A 17,280-nucleotide genomic window follows, 5' to 3' on the forward strand; every position below is an offset into this window, starting at 1 on the left:
TAGGAATATGCACCATGTAAGCACAATATAAACTTAAATGTCAAATAACATAAAATTATTGAAAATCATAAAGTTAAGTGGAGCTAGAAAACTGCAACTAACTGCAAGAAGTGTTTAATATTAGCTTAATGCCAATAGTTAGAAAAACTAAGATCTTACGCTGCATTCAAGTCCAGTGGGAAAGAAAGTGGACACAAACATATTTTCATCTCAGCTTTCAGATGGTAAAAACTACAAAACTTATAGAAGACAATCATTAAGTCTTGGCAGATTTAAACTTTAAACTCGTCGTCATTCCACTGATTCACTTATTCCTTTCTGTCATGAATGCAGCACCATCACATGATAAGAAGGTGGTGGTGGTGCTGGGTGTTTGTGGGCTATGGCAGCACCACACTTCCCCACCAGAGGGTGGTATCATACAAACATGGAGTTCCTGTGAGCTTTCTGTCAGCAGTCAAAGAGCCAGAGAAGTCAGCAGCATGAGCTGACTTTTTCACTCACAAATACCAACAGGCTGATCAAAGTGGAGAATTGTGCGACCTGAGAAGCAGCAGAGCAGCCATTATAATCTATAGATGTGGGCCAGCAGCTTTAATGATGGAGGGTGCTGAGGGGGCTCAGATTCTAATCGTCTTATCTGCTGCCAAACAACCAACACCACCTTTGATGTTGTTTGGTTTCTGCTAACAGAAGTGGTTTCTCTTCCAGTGGTGGCTGACTATTCTAGATTTTGCTCCAGCTCTCAAAACCCAAAGCATGGCTTTTGTTACAAAACATTATACGTCCATTTTGGCGACAGAAAATGATGTTCATGGTTCTCTGTGGCTATATTTTGTAAGAGAAGTCTAGCTGCGTGCCAAATATTTGTAAGACTAGCTGCACAATTATTCAAAAGGTGAAACTCCTCACATTAGATCAAACAAATGCAGGCAAGCCCAAACAAAACTCACTACAATGAGGTTTTAGAGGTGGCCTCACAGCGGAGACCCCACCCAAAAACCTCATGTACCCAACTGGCATGAAGCCTCTACACAGAGCACCTGATGGAGGTTTATCAGTGCTTCTAAGGAAAAGCTTCTGGAAGGGCTTTCCCCTCTGTGTCTCTTTTGAATTGAATGGTAACAGTTATTGATGAGTGACAGTTATAATGCTTGTGCCAATGAGCCCAGTCATGATAAAAAAAATCCATTGTTTAATAATAGAAATATTCCTCACAGGGCCTAAAATTATTGGCTACTGCTTGTAAAAGAAAACACTATTGAGTATCGTCTGTATTTAAGCATGGACAAATTGCAGCATTTAACCACTTCAGTTATAAGCAACATGTAGACAATAAATGTAAACTATAACATGAAAAGCATGACATAATATCTAAAATGAAATCTGGTCTTAGATATGATTGCTAAAGGATTTTGTGTTAGGCATACTTAGTGCAGCTTGTTACACAGGCTTATAAATGTGCAAATTTTCATACTTTCCATGTGTCGATGTGTAATAAAGTCAACAGATCTGAGGACAGTTTTCTCTCCACATGCCATCAAGCCACAATCAGACATAAATCCCACATCTCCTATTGTGCATTTTAAAGGAGGATGAGACAACAAGACGTATCATCTCTATGTCTTTCTGCCATGTCGGTAATGACAGGTTAGGTTGGCAGCAGGGTGTCTGCTACGCCTCCTTCAAGAGAACTGCTGTTGAACCCAGAGTGGGACTGGAGCCTGTCAAATTACAGTGGGATCCCACCTCACTTCCCACTCCCTCTTCCATCCATCTGTCTGCCGTCTATCTCTTCACTGCCACTCCACCTTTTGTCTGTCTGTCAGTGTTAACGTAGTGCAACTCATTTTACGACTCGGAGACACAAAATGGAAATGGTCTTATATCAACATGGCCGACCGTGCCCGTGCACCCCCAAATCTTGGAGAAACATTGGACGGAAATGTGTGTGTGATGCTTTGAGAGTATTTCTGGAATTCCCTTAAAGGCAGATTTTCAAAATGGCAGCCATGAGAAAATCTGTCCCACAGTGCGAACGCTCTGGGGAGGCTGAATGTCTGCACTCTGATAAGTATTTGATAGAATATCTATAAGACTAAAAGATCGCCAACCTTCAGCTCCTGCTTCATCAGTGTATTTCGAGAAAATGTTGGAATATTTGAACTTCTAATATGTCACTGATAAAAAGCGATGGCTCTCAGAGGCCATTTTCAACAGCGGGCAACAATAGAGGTCCCTACAGTATCGCCTCTTTAGCCATTCCCCTCCCATATCCCTCATCCCTGCTTTGTCCATATCTAGCTCATCCCCTATTTCTCTCTCATCCAACACCCCCCCATTTACTCCCACCCCCACCCCACCCTATCTCTTAACACACACACACACACACCCCCTTCTCTCTCTCCTCCTTTTCTGTCCAGCCCTCCTCTTCTTGCTCCAGAACTGTCAGATGGCATTAGCTCCTTTCACGCTCATGGCCAGTAGGAATAACAGCCGTGAACCTCGCCGAACAGCGCCATTCTCCTGCTCCAGTTAGCTCCACACTCAGCACAGGCTGTTGCGCAAATACCAATGTTATTCACGTTGTGTCCCTTCACTTACACAACATGCCCCACTAAAGGGCAAAGTTAGGCAGACGCAAATCTCAGCAGAGAAGGTCATGGCACTGAGTAAAGATACGCGTGCATTGTATAACACGGTCATGCTCGCTCATAATTATCAGCTCGTCCCCCTGACTCAAGGATCGACCCACAGCTTTGCTAAGATCTGGCTCACGTGGATCAAAAACGGATCCACTTCTTATCTACTTATGGAGCCACAGGCCTGAACATTTTTTAAATACAGTATATCGTACTCAGCTTATTTCCCATGAAGTTTCAGCTGCAGGGCAAGTTGTGGTTGGTATTAAAAGCCCACTGTGACCAATAAGCTGCATAATGTGCAGAAGTTTTTATTGTGCGAAGAAACAGGGTAAAATTATTCCGATATGGCATGCATACATGTAACAGATGCTTCATACAAGATTTTCATGCCCACTCTGAAAAGATTTCACCTTCATCTTTAAAAGTCTTGTATTTTCAAAATCAGCATATGTATTGAAATCACAGACGTATTTCGGACTTAACGGTGGGCACGGAGACTGACATTGGGTAGAACATCACAAAGTAGAAGAGCCAGAATGAGCCAGGCCAGGCCTGAACACCTGAAACTTATCTAACCCAGTTGGAGAGGAGATGTTTACTTGTAGCTGTTGACACTGTGTCCAGACTGATTATCTGTCAGTTTCATCTAATAGTTTTGGGGATTTGAAACATGTAGCATGGATAATTACTTTGATTTTGTTTGAAGGTTAGCTTTACATACTTACTTTTGATTTAGGATTTTTAGTGGGACTACGTACCCTTAAAAACCAGTCCAAACAAATGTAAGAGACATGCACACTGTGGTTTGAGAGGAAATAACTTGATTATTAAGCTTATTAATTATAAGTATTTACACTGCAATAATTGATTAATACACTGTAATATTAAACACAAGTGTGAAGTAATTTTTGCATGTGTGAGGCTAGAAAAAAACACTGCAAATACATTCTTGAGGGGGTGATCTGTATGGGCGATGCAATTATCAGTTTGACAAGTAAGCACAGATAGATTAATACAAAATATGAGCAGAGTGTAATTTCTCATCACTCTGTACTCGACAAGCCCAGCATGGAAGGAAGGCTTAGAGGCTAATAATCAAAGCAGATTAGCCCAAGCTCTGATAGATGCTACGCAAGCCTGTTAATCATCCGAGTGATAACCATGAATCATCCAATCACAGTCAGAAATGAGCAGTGTGTTTCAAATTACGATTTTGATGGAATGATCTCTGTATCAGCGACCGATCAAAGTGCCTCTCTTTGACTTCCATTTGCCTCCTCTATCCCATGTCGCAGTAATTCCTCCATGTTAATGCATTATGTGTAAGTCAGTGCATATTAAGTGCGGCGAGGAAGGGTGGGCGGAAACATTGGAGCTTCAGAGCACCGGTGTGACTGATCTCCAGCCTGCCTGCCCTGTGATTTAGCCTCGAAATGACAGACTTGCCCCTGATTGGGCTACGGGTGGAGAGCTAATGACATGCTGCGTGGGCTAACATGACTATTAGCCCACTCTGAGCAGCAGGAACTGACAGGAACACAATTCTGTCATTACGCCCTGAGGAGACCTCTAATCAGGGAGGCAGGGACACTAGGAGAGGCCAGTCGCACTGGTTTCGGTGTGGAGACAAAGAGGTAACTGACTGGCTCTGTCTTACCTCAACGTTAGGAGGGCCTGCAGGCTGATGCGCACGTTTCAGGTAAAAGGAATGCCATCCAGGTTGTGACATGATGAGAAATTGTACCAGAAATCATTTCAAAAGATTCTAATTTTAAGTACACATTGCTGTTTTTACACGCCAAACAGCAATAGCAAGATTCAAGAGTATTTGACCTAGTTACTGCTACTTGAAAATGAAGTGTAATGAGCGCGGCAGCATATATTTTTTCCAACCAACTATAAACATGTTCAGATTTCTTGATTTGTCTGTCTGCAGCTGATTTGGGACATTTAACGTAAAAAAAAAAAATATGATGGCAGTATATTCTATGGTGGCAACTAACATTAACTTCCATTATCGATTAATCTGCGGATTATTCTTAATCAGTCAATTAATCGATTAAAGTGACCCTAACCCACTTTTGAAAGAAGAATTGTACCCTTATTCAATTTTTGCTGCTACAGCCTTGCTTGGTCTGGTAAGTAGCTTACCGTGACTAATTTTAGATCAGTATCGCTGTGTAACTGGCATTACTGAGTCAGTTCACTGACCTATGACTCCTCTCCATTTGTGGAGGTGCTACTGTTACATTACCAGAAATTAATGGAAATTCAATGTGCCATTATTCCATAAGTGACACTTGTGGCCACAGTAACTGCTGTTCAGTAAAAGCTACATAGTCTGACTGTAATTGTTTGGTCTACAAAACATCAGAAAACTGTGAAAATTCCCATTACAGTATCCCAGAGCAAAAGGTGATGTCATTAAATGTCTTGTTTATCTCATCAAGAGCCCAAAACCCTATTCAATTGGATAAGAAAGCAGGAAGAAAAGCAGTGAACTGTCACATTTGAGAACTTAAAAACATAAACATTTTGGCATTTTTTTCTCGGAAAATTACTTAAACAATTGATTAATTTTCTTTTTTTACTGCTCATTTTTACCAGTCATTGAGAAATTAAGTTCAGATAACCTTGGATTTTCTTTTTGCGAGTGGTGAATTGCTTCTTTGGCAATATAACTGTACATCTTCTGTTGGCTTTACTGCTACATTTATGTGATGCTGCTTCCTACAACGCAGATGCTAACACTTTTTTGCGATTAACTCTTCTCTGATTTCAAAAGATATATATTGTACCTGCTGCTCTGAAAGGCCCTGTCCCTTCAACCCTGCCTGCTCCACGTTATAATGTCTGTTTTTAAAACACACCACATGTTTTATGGCTTTGAACTGCCAACATCTGTGGATTTGCTGCCATAGACATCCCATATCCCATCTTGTAACAAAAGAGTTTCCCCTCGGGGATCAATAAAGTATTTCTGATTCTGTTCTGATTCTGATTGTAATTTCTACAAGAAAACCGTTTTTCATTTGGCACATATTTATGGTTTACACAAATTTGATATTAAACAGCTCATTTAAAGCCTTCTCGAGCTAGTTTTATGGTGTTATAGTAATGTGATTGAGGGTATCAAAATAAAAATGTACTTGTCAGGTATAATGTCACATATTACCTTAAAGATTGCACTAAAGAGCAACAATGACATATAGAACAACACCCATATATTACATTTTCGCTCTCCAAGTAATGTGCTGTATATGAGCATTATTGGGAAACAGCACTGAGGCAGGTTTACCCAGGAACATTCCTCCCTGCAATAGGTGGAACGCAGGAATGTGACAAGCCTCCATGCTGTAGCCCACAGCTTGTATCACTGTTTTAATCATACATTATAACCGGTACAGGCCCATACCTACCTGACTGGTTGTGACAATATAGAAAGAGCCTGAGAAATGACCTGGACTTCACTCATCTCTTTTAAACCAGATCTCTCTGCTCTAGTAGATGTTGGATATAATAGTGTTTATTATCATGCATTCCCTTTCCCAAAAACCACTAAATAAAAAGATTTTCACACTCTCTCACGCCACACGTCCATTTTCTCACGCAGTAAAAAACTAATTTAAAACTGATAATGCGAATGAACTCTGCCCAGCTGATGCGACACCAGCGTACGCCGGGATAGTAATCAAGTGGACCCACTTTCACGCTGTAAGTCGCAGACAGTTTATGATTAGAGTCGTAACGTTACTGGTAATTAAATTAAAAAATTAAGCGTCGCCAACAACAGCAAGTTTGATGAATTGATCGCTGTCATTGATTAAGTATGGATACATGAAGGTAGGAAGGATGATGTTTCTTTATATATAAGCTATTAAATAAAAGAACAATGGGAGCACCTTGGTAGCAAAATGATTACAGTGCATACCATAGAACTGCAACGACGCCGGATAGACTCCAGCTGGTGGTTTTTGTTGCATGGCATGCCCCCCTCTCTCTCCCCCCATTTCCTGTCTGCCTCTTCACCTCACTCAAAAAATGCCCCAAAAATATCTTTAAAGAAAAAATGTTTTAAAATACAAAGACAATGAGATGGTGGCTATACAATAATTTTATATATATATATATATATATATATATATATATATATATATATATATATATATATATATATATATAATTTTTAAGGGGGAGTAAAAAGGCATGTATTTTGAGCTAAAGTGAGATGGTATCATCATAATGTACTCCGCATAATAAGGTGGACTTGAACATAAACAAAAACACACATTAAATTACAGTGATCTTGATAAAACTACAATAGAGAAATTTCTTGATAAAGTACTTTTGAAATTACCCAAACAAGAACCCGACCTGAGCCCGAAGCTTTATGTAACAAAATGGCCAATAAGCCTGGACAAAGTATTGAGTAAAGTGGTGGTGGAAGTAGTAGTGATAGCCTAAGTAGCATAGTTGTAGCAGTAATAACAGTGGTGTAGTGTAGTACTACCCAGCGATGTAGTATACGTGACGAGTGGTGGAAATGAACTATATAAGTAGTATATATACTCAGTACTGTACTTAAAGGTCCAGTGTGTAACATTTAGGAGGAGCTGTTGGCAGAAATGGAATATAATATTCATAAGTATTTTTTAATTAGAATATAAGATTTGTGTTTTCATTACCTTAGAATAAGCCATTTTTATCTACATAGAGAGCAGGTCCCCTTCCACAGAGGTCGCCATGTTGCTTCACTTCAACCAGCTACTTACATGTTGATGTGTCAATAAGAATATATAACAACTTTCTGAAAGGGACCATTCTACATTAGTACTTATTTTTTGTATATTTTGCTAAGAATACTCCTGTACTTTACTTTTCTAAAATTATGAATGCATAACTTCTGCTTGTAATAAACAGTGTTTCACAATGAGGTATTGCTACGTTTACCTAAGTAGAGGATTTAAATACTACCATCACTATATGTGACACGCAAGGATTTTCTAAATGCCCACAACAAAACAAACTGTGAATGGCAGAAGTCAAGAGTAACAAAGGACAGATATATGCATTGAGTATGTTAAAAAATGAGCCTGCCAACAAGCATGAAAGCTCCACAGAGCAGGTGGGTGAGTCAGCAGTATGAACCAAGCTAATGTCACAAAGTGCCACGAAGACCAACCAAGCTAACGAGGAGAAGGAGCACAACCTGGTAAATGTGTCACTGGGCAGATAATGATGCCAAAGGGTGGAACAGAATAACTACAAATTCTGGACAACTTTCTTAGACAAACATTCAGGGTATCTGCAAGGTTCATCACCATGCATGTTTTTATAATGTCTATTAACTCAGAATGGAAAATAAGACAAATTCGGTAATTAAAAAACAACAAAAAAAAAAACCCAAAAAGACTGAAAACCAAGCATATTGCTTCATAAACTGACAGTTTGCCCACTACTTCCTAGACTAAACCACTAGTAGTAGCAGTACTGCTATTACAGTAGCATTAATGCTGGTAGTATTAGAAAAACATCACACTGCAGCATATCAATCTATTGACGAATTAGATAACCTTCATCAAATAGCACTTCATATGATCAAAACTCAGAGTATTCCACTTACCCAGATTACTTTCATTGATTGTATCTGTGGAAACAGAAAACAAAACCCTTATCAATATACATGATCAATAGAGATGGAATGTCAGGACATATTTAAGCAGTGAGGCTCTAGCCTACTTCACTGGTAATATTATGTCTATGTGCTAAGTGGAGACACTTGGCCCGACATGCTGAGGCCTGTACTGCAGGAAGGAACAGGTATGCATAATGAACCCAGTGCAGTGTTGCAGGCAAATCAGTGTCAGATAGGTGATTCCAGAGTTCATTTCTGAAATATCAATTTGTTCAAATATCCGATTATTTGTTTGTACTTTGGAAGTCTTATCTGGAAAAGGAGCGTGTACATTGGAGTTGTCTACAATGTTACAGAGTCACAATTAACAAGATTTGGTTCACCCAAATTCATGGGCGTAGATTTGGGTGGACAGATGGGACATGTCCCTACCAATGTCAAACTCAATTAATTTAATTAAATGAGAAATATCACTTTACATATATATTTAAAAAATCCACATTATAAAAGTCCTGTTTTGGGCAGCTTATATAAGCAAATACATATTGCATAAAGCAATGAAGCAACTGCTCTGCAGAATCAAGGTCTTTGTGCTTGTGTATGTGCCTGTGGGTAACTGCACTCACACAAATGTGCATATTGCTCAACCGACAAAATATATGTAAAAGTTCATTCTTAACCTTTGAAACAATACGCAGACAAAAAACAATTAAATCAAGGTCACTTAATAGCCTTTTCCAGGCTGTCAAGCACATTTCACTGTCATCCTGAGCAGATTGAGTTTGCGCCAAAATATGCCAGATTTTTTTCTTTGTGTTTGGTTTAGTTTGTCATTAAACTACAAAAAAGATTTCCCCTACCATTGTTTTGTCCAATTTTTGAGGTACCTGTCCCTCCATAGGAGGCAGTCTTTATAATAAAATGGAAGTGCATGGAACTAAATTTCTGGATTGAACATTTACATTTAAAAAAATTCAACAACACATTTTTCCAGAAAAAAAGTCCCAGTTACTTTTTTGGTGAAAACCCATCTCATTACCAAGGTAAATAAAACCTGTATGGCTAGATACCAATGGGTTGTCATTTGGGTAGACTGACCCTTTAAACGGCAGTAGTTCTTCTACAATTAGTACTATTTCCACCCCCCCAAAACATTGTCATACAATGCCTGTTAAACCATTATTCATTACATAAAAAAAAAAATTTAATGTCAAATATAGCAAAAGTGTATGTATGAATATTTAACACTGGTTAATGGATGTCTTAAAAACTGCACATAACAGCCTCGGTTGATTGATCAGATTAATCTAAAGGCTACACAACCCCTGCCCTCCTCATCAGTAGCTTAGCGTAATGCTCCTGACATCCTCACACCGAGCGCCGAGAGCGAGGCAGCCTTACGAGGCAGAAATGGTGACATCACCCGAACAACAGCTAAACAAAATAAGCCACAGCTGTTTGGTTCTTTAGGCTACAAATTAGACTCAATATGTCACACAGCATCACATCACAGGGAGGACGGTATAAATAAACACTGAGCCGTCTCCGTTGGACTGAGCTGCTGCTATCTCTTTCAGCTTGCTTATTTTCTCTCTTCTGTTTTCAGACATACAGATACAGAGCTCATGCTAATTTGCACTAGATGAGGATTGAGCAATGGAGGGTGTATTGGTGGGGAATGGATGAATTATGGAGTGATTTAAATAATAAATGGTCCCTCTTCAACCAGACAAGAGTCTTGAAAGAGTGGTGTACTCAGGGAGGTAGTGGGACACTTTGTTTGTGGAAGCCACAGACTCTCTAAAGAGATCTGGGGCATATGAATTATACCTTACCTGGTCCATTATCAGTTATCAAAGCATCAAATGAATTATTCTGTGGGGGCACTTGCAAATGTGCATACAGCGCTGCTATAGTTCCACTTCAACAAGAAAACAGAAGGATGGAGCGATGTGTCCATATAAACACATATGGACGCAGAAATGGAAACACCTGGGAGGAATCTGTCAGCGTGGAGACTTAAAGCCTTCATATATAAAACAGTTCATGAAGCCTTTAATGATGCAGACACAGTATTTACGCCACATGACTGAGGAAACGCAAAACATCATTCTTACATTTATCCTCTGAGATAACTTTAAGCAACCCTTGAAGGGTGCGTACAAGCCAATCCGGAGACAGATGAAAAGGAAAAGAGAAATGAGGAAAAGGGGAAGATGAAGGGTGGGGGATAAGTGGTGAAAAGGGAGTGCCCCCCCGCCCCATAAGTGTTGTTTCTCAGACCTCCACTTAGAGACTGTAGTCTAAAAATACCCCAGCCAAGCTCGGTGGGAAGGCTTCCCCAAAAACCAACTCAATATTTCACCAGCAGCATGTGGGGAGCATCTGAGAAAGAGTATCTGACTGAAGAACCAATCACAGTGTTACTGAAAGCGTCCTCTCTTGTCTGAATCTTCGATTCCTGCCACGCAAGGCAGACCAACATACAGTCTCCTCTTAAAATCCAATTATTTTGATGAAGGCCAGTGCTGAATGCCAGACAAAACACATAGTTTTCAAGTGACCAGGTAACCAATGAAGTATATTATGTAGAAGTAAGGATTGTTTGGCCCCTCTCACTCTTCTATAGATTTTCCGCGCCTTTGTGCCAAGTGTTGCACAAAGTTCTGAGAGACAGCAGTTCCACCTTGTGTGTCACTATACTGCAGTTTTATACTCCCAAACAACATTTCTTCACATATTCCGTCAGCATTTGTTAAGTAAGCAAAGGAACAATGTAATGCCATGCTTTCTTGCTAAGTAAGTAGCAGAGACAAAGGTTTGCTGGAAAGTCAGAATTCACAAAACTGACCAAATTCAGTCAAGTCAGACAAGTCTGTAGTCTTTTGAAGATAGCTAAAAACATTTTTGACAATACGATCTCTAGACACACAGCATACAAACAATGCTTTCACCAGCACATTCAAAAACATGCACACAAACATTGTCCTGTTGTTATGGTTCAAAGTTGATGCTAAACAAGCTTCTATTGGGTTCCACTAGCATTTTGCTAACAGGTGGATTTACTTTGTGAATGCACCTGACACACTGGGGCAATGGGGGTCTTCAAATAATATTCAACAGTGAAACTGATTTCGCTACCAATCCTCACCGAGCTACAGAAATAAAAACAGTAATTTATAGCTAATGTAGTTTACATTTTCACAGCAGGTGACTGGCAGTTTTTTTTGTTTTGTTTTTTTACAGTACATGCCTGTCACACTGGTTTCTGTTCTCTAGACAATACTAACATCTACCTAAACAGCCTGAATATTAGCTGGACTTTGTGGAATTGAGCTTTTGACACGAAATACGATCATCATTTGGAACTATTTCACAGCTGTGAATGAAAACTTTGCTAACTGCGATGTGTGTATCAAACCCAGGTCTCACAGGTGGCAGCTAACCTTACAATTATTGCTAACCTTTGGCAAATCATTTAGTGGTCATGGAAACGTATTCAGATTTAGCCCATTATGATGCATTCACCTCATAAATCATAACACAATGCTCTCCCCTACATGAAAGTACATGAGCCGCTTTTAATAATAATCGGTATTGGTATTGATATTGGTAATTCTGGCCCTGTATTACTTGGTATCGGATCAAAGCCAAAGTTTGCGGTATCGCCCATCACTACCGCCTCGAATGTCCGAGTTCCAGCTGGGAGATGTGTGCGAGCAGCGAGTTCGCTACGTTACACAAGCTCTCTGAGCTTTTTTAGTGTAATGGGGGGGGAGAATATATAGATGCAGTCCCTCCACATGACTAAAACAATAAACTTCAAATCAATACTTATTTTCTGAAGTATTCGTCATTCACATGCACCCATAAAAGCCCCATAAGAAACCTTGTTAAGCGTATACGTGGCCAGGAAGTCAGCAGAAATCTAGCAGTGTTGACTATGTTTTTCTAATCCCTAACGCTGATAATACAAAGGAGGTTTCTGGTTTACACAAATTTTAAGAAATAAAATTACTACAGGAAGCCAACAATAACCACATTACTTAAGTGTATGTAAATGTAGTGATATAGTCTGTGTAGCTTTTTTCCTGCAATAGTACATGCACAGCAAAGTGATGAGCTAACCCACAGACTTATAGCTACTAGCTGCTAGACACAGCTACCCCCCCACACCAATGAGCACTTAAGAGCCAAAGAAATGGAAATTTGGATTATTATCATTTAATATATGATTTATTCAGTATTTTTGGCATTGTGCACCTAGGCTGCAATGATCTTTGATGTCAAAGAGGAACAAGACAAAGTAGACCAACTGTAGAAGCAGTGTGCGTGTTGAGACACCTCCAGCAGCTCTGCACTGTTTGTGTTTGGTCTGAAGCTGCAACGGGATCTGAGGCCCAGGCCGAGGATGTCACTCCTCAGCTTGGTCCCCTGGGGATGTCCTCCTACCCTGTAGCTCTCCAGCCCCTGAAGAACCCTTGGTTTGGGGGGGGGCAAACCAAAATTTAGCATCACATGTGGATTAAACCTGATTTTAATTAATTTCAGTAGATGAGAATTTGTAAAAGAGAAATGACTTAAACAATCTAATCTAGGATCATTTGATTCAGAGCAGAATTGAATGATGCTGATTGGGAGAACAACTCTGAAAAAGGAGAGAAAAATAGATGGGAGTCCCCTATTCAAAGGCCAATACCCTGTCATTTACATTAAGTATAATCCATATTCCACATATTTTGACATATTTATTCAGGCCATCCAATGCACCTTGTTATTTTAGTATCTGTGGCTTTTCCACAACACATTTATGAATGACAGTGCTGAAATGAGGGGAAATATTTTTCATTTAGCAGGAGTTTTTGAGTGTTTCATCTTATTGCTCAAATGACGGCTTTTAATGCCGCAGCATTCATAACCCGTGCCTCTTATCACGGCTCCCTCCAACACTTGATGGAATTTGCCATCGCACAATGGTTGGAAAATACACTTCAAAGGCAAGACGCATCTAATCTCCTCCACTCTGCACATTGCAAATTTGCTGTGATAATAAGATCCTGCCTTCCCAAGCGTTCTTAGGGATCTGAACCAAGGATGAGAATTTCATCTCTCTCACTCTCTCTCTCTCCCTGTTTCTTTCTATCTCGTTCTCTCCCAGTGTGGCATCGCAGGGAGGGGGTGGGGGATGGTGGTGGGGGAGTTGTGCTGCACTTTGAGAGAATCTCCGCAACAGCAATATTGCATATCTGTGGAACACATCCCATCCTTATGTAAAAGCCCTATTTTACAGTTTTATTGTACACACACACACACATACAACAAGAGAGAGACACGACTGACAGCACAGCACAGCACAGCACAGCACAGTGACCTAGTTTCCATGTGGCCCAGAAAGACCATGCATTACTCCCTCAGAACTGCTATGGGCACAAAAACCTGGTTCAGTGAATTCAATCAGGCCAGTGCACATCGGCGAGCAGCAAACCTACCAATCAGACTTCAGCAGAGAGGCATCGCGGCTTTAACTATAGCCCAAAACAGCACCGCATCTTTACCAAAGTCACGTCAAGTGAAACTGCAGATGGGAAGGCAGGCAGGAAGCCCTGCAGGTAAAGTTGTGTGTTGTGTTTAGTCTGGCTGAGGGCAGGTTGAGGACAGCCTTGTCATCGTAGGCACAGCTGCAAGACATGCTGCAACAACATACCCTCCGACCCCCACTACCCAGTGCCCTACATACACCCTCCACCCCTTCCAGGTTATCTGTACACATGGAGAAGGATATGGATGGAGATGCTATCACAGAGAGCGCATTAGCACAACAAAGAGGTGTTTTAGAGAGAAGCCTGCCAGGATAATTAGCTGATCCCTTACCAAGATGCCGTGTTCGATACACAACAACACGCTAATGTGAAGGCATAGTGTTGAGTGTTAAGGGAGGAGATGCATTTTGAGCCATGGCCATACAAAAAATAATGAAAGTCACTGAGAAATTGTGGCTTTCAACTAACGCATAACCATAACTTGTATTCCTTAAAGGAACAGTCCAACATTTTGGGAAATGTTTTGCTTTTTAAAGCAGAAGCCGGTGAGAAGATCTCAGTTTCATCTCGTCCAGGTCCAGGATGTTTTTAGCCTAGCTTAGCACAAAAACTGGAAGCAGGGGTAAACTGCTAGCTCGGTGGCCAGCATAAATTCTTAATTACACCTAGCTTCTAACAACAGCAAAGCTGTCGGAAAGCCTATGTCAAAGGAAAACATATTCAATGAAGGGCATATGTGTATGAAAATCAATATCTCGCTGGATTATCTTCACGTCTTCACGTTTCAGCTGAGTTAGTTTTTTTGAGTAGCTAAATGCTATACAGTATGCAAGCGACATCATAGTAATTAATATTCAAAATATAGTTATGAACCATTCGTGGAGAGTGGACTTTTCTCTCATTTGTGAAACACAATAGCAATAGCAATAGATGCATTTAATGGTGTATCTTTTTACTTTTGATTAAGCTAGGCTAGAAGTTTTCACCTGCATGTCTTGGACCTATATCCCTGTAGTGGACAGAAACAGATAAATAAATCAATCTTATATCTGACTCAGTAAAACATTGACTGCTTCTTAAATTTCTTACCAGGAATGCTGCCATTATAATTCAATATTTGCCTCTGTGAAGAGGCACAGTAAACCAGGGCCGTACGCAGGGTTTTAGAAATACCGAGGTCCAAAAACTGAGCTTGCTAGAGGGGAAATTTTGATTTCCCTGATCTAAATATGTGCATTTTAAGATGTTTGGAGAACAAAAATTGGATAACAATAACTTTAAAACCATATGTCAGTGGGCAGTAACATAAATAATCTGTCAAGCAGTAATACATGAGAATCAGGTTAAATGTTGCAATGAATGATCCACACTACAAACTGTAAATACAGAAGAGGCTAAAATGATCACGAAACATCTGAAAATGAATGTTTAATTAAAGTAAAGGGAAATTCCCACTACAGACACCATCTACCCTTTGTTCTCGCTCACCCTCTGTACTCACTGCCAGTCAAAGTGTATTACAAATAATTTAGTAAAATTATATACCTTCTTTATTTCATCTTTGTGTTTGAGTTTGCATCATTTTGGATTTGAATTATAGAAATGTGTCTCAAACAGTACATAAACGTAAGCAAAATGTGTGTTATACATTCATAAATTTATACAACAATACTATATTATTACACAATAATTATACTAGGTGTTTCTGTTGTTGTCAAATTGAGCCTATAGGTTCCACTGTAATTACCAAAGAACATATACATCTCTGTGGTAATTACATTGTTTGAATTGGATCAGGTCAGTTTTTGTTTCTGTTGAACAGCACAGGGACATATTGCTATTCCTATCCTGGGCCCAGTGGGCAGTACCTGCTACCTTTCCTCTTTCTTTTTCTCTCAGTCTCCACGTCTTGTCCCATATCTCTTCCCTTCACAAAGCTGAGCTTAGATTGACAGTTTCACTTTTGTCTGTCTCAGTGAAGAAAGTAAAAACAGGGTCAACTGATATTTATATGTAAATGTTACCGGCCCCCGCAAGATAATATTGCAATGAAAATAAAAATATATAGGGGTACCTCATTTTAACATGAATTTCAACCATTTACACAAACATTTCAACTTTTAGTCTACCATTGGATGGATGGAATTAACGTTAGCTGGGTAGCTAGCTAGTTAATTCACTCAAGTGAAACTAACTAGCTGGCATCATGATGGATGCCATGACAGTGATCAGATGACCAAGTCCATAATCTTGGCGCATATTTTTGCTGCACCAAAGTAAAGTTATTTTTAGGCAATTATTTCACAACCTTTCACCTCGGAAAAAATACCAAGGTCCGGACCTCAGGGACCTCAATAGTGGGTACGGCCATGCAGTCAACATGCATAATATTCACATCCTAAAAACTGTTATAAATATGAAAGCAGCTAGCTCTAAAAGAAATTGGGTGACAAGCTAATAGGGAGCCCCTCATATCCTATAAGTAAAATATGTATTTTAGAAAAATAGACAACCATTCTAAAGCATTCACTTAACAGCCTTTTCTGTAATAAAACGCAATGTTGGAAACAAAAACAAGCCCAAAATGTGTATAAATTAGGGATACACCGATTGTGAAACACGATACTGAAGTTTAAATTAACAATTTGGCCAATAGCTGATGTTTTTTGGTTGTGTTGTTTATTCCGCCTTTTGTGCCAGGGAAACAAAGAAATCTGCTTTAAAGTCATTCAGCCCTTCATTACACAATCCTTGAATGAGCAAATTCAATCATACAAATTTATGAAACAACCCTTAATATAATCTTCTTTCACATGAAAAAGATTCTTTCTTTCTTTTTTTAAAATAACTGCTTCAAAAGCCTTTTTTAGCCTGCTAAACAACTACCTACTCAATAAAAAGAATTTTGCAGTACTTACATAGCCCAATAAATCAAATGCTGTAGTTATCAAGGACTGAGTCTTGCTGGTGGTTTGTGCTTTCTTGGTGTCCAGTTCATCTCTTGTCTTTTATCCGCTTTCAGTTAATCATTGTACACTTCTTCATGTCTGTTTTTCAAATGGGTGATGAGATTTGATGTGTTAAAATTCTTGCTTGTAATACCTCCTCTTGAAATGTCACTGGATGTCAGGAAACTGCATATCGCTGATCTTTCTCCGAGACAGTGTAATACTCCCACACTGCCGACATTTTCTTTCACTTGAAAACAAACTACATGTGCGCACAGCACCTGTTGCCCTCTTACGTCATGCCAGAGTCGTGTGCCCATCCAGTGGCTTCTTCTCCGCATCTGCAGCTGAGTATGCTAGCACTGTTGTCTGAGTCCGACCGCAAATAACCAACACATTTAGCCAGCGCAAAATTGATGCGACAAAACAGATAAGCATCGGCCACTGACCTCGGTGAATGTCTTGTTATTTGCCGATAGGCTGATAGGCAGTCAACAAGGCAGATATTGGCC

General features: G+C 39.7%; 1 protein-coding gene across 2 annotated transcripts in view; it reads right to left on the minus strand.

The window, feature by feature from the left end:
• The window catches only part of nr6a1a (nuclear receptor subfamily 6, group A, member 1a), a 93,568-nt gene that overhangs the window by 36,864 nt on the left and 39,424 nt on the right, over nt 1-17,280 (minus strand). The window contains exon 3 of one of the 2 annotated variants that reach the window (XM_044196264.1): nt 8,269-8,292. The exons of the other annotated variant lie outside the window; for it this stretch is intronic. Coding sequence (XP_044052199.1) covers nt 8,269-8,292 — 24 coding nt within the window. The remainder of the gene's footprint in view (nt 1-8,268; nt 8,293-17,280) is intronic. 2 annotated transcript variants of the gene reach the window in all.

The sequence above is a fragment of the Siniperca chuatsi genome, linkage group LG5 (assembly GCF_020085105.1).
Source record: "Siniperca chuatsi isolate FFG_IHB_CAS linkage group LG5, ASM2008510v1, whole genome shotgun sequence".
NCBI classification, from domain to species: domain Eukaryota; kingdom Metazoa; phylum Chordata; class Actinopteri; order Centrarchiformes; family Sinipercidae; genus Siniperca; species Siniperca chuatsi.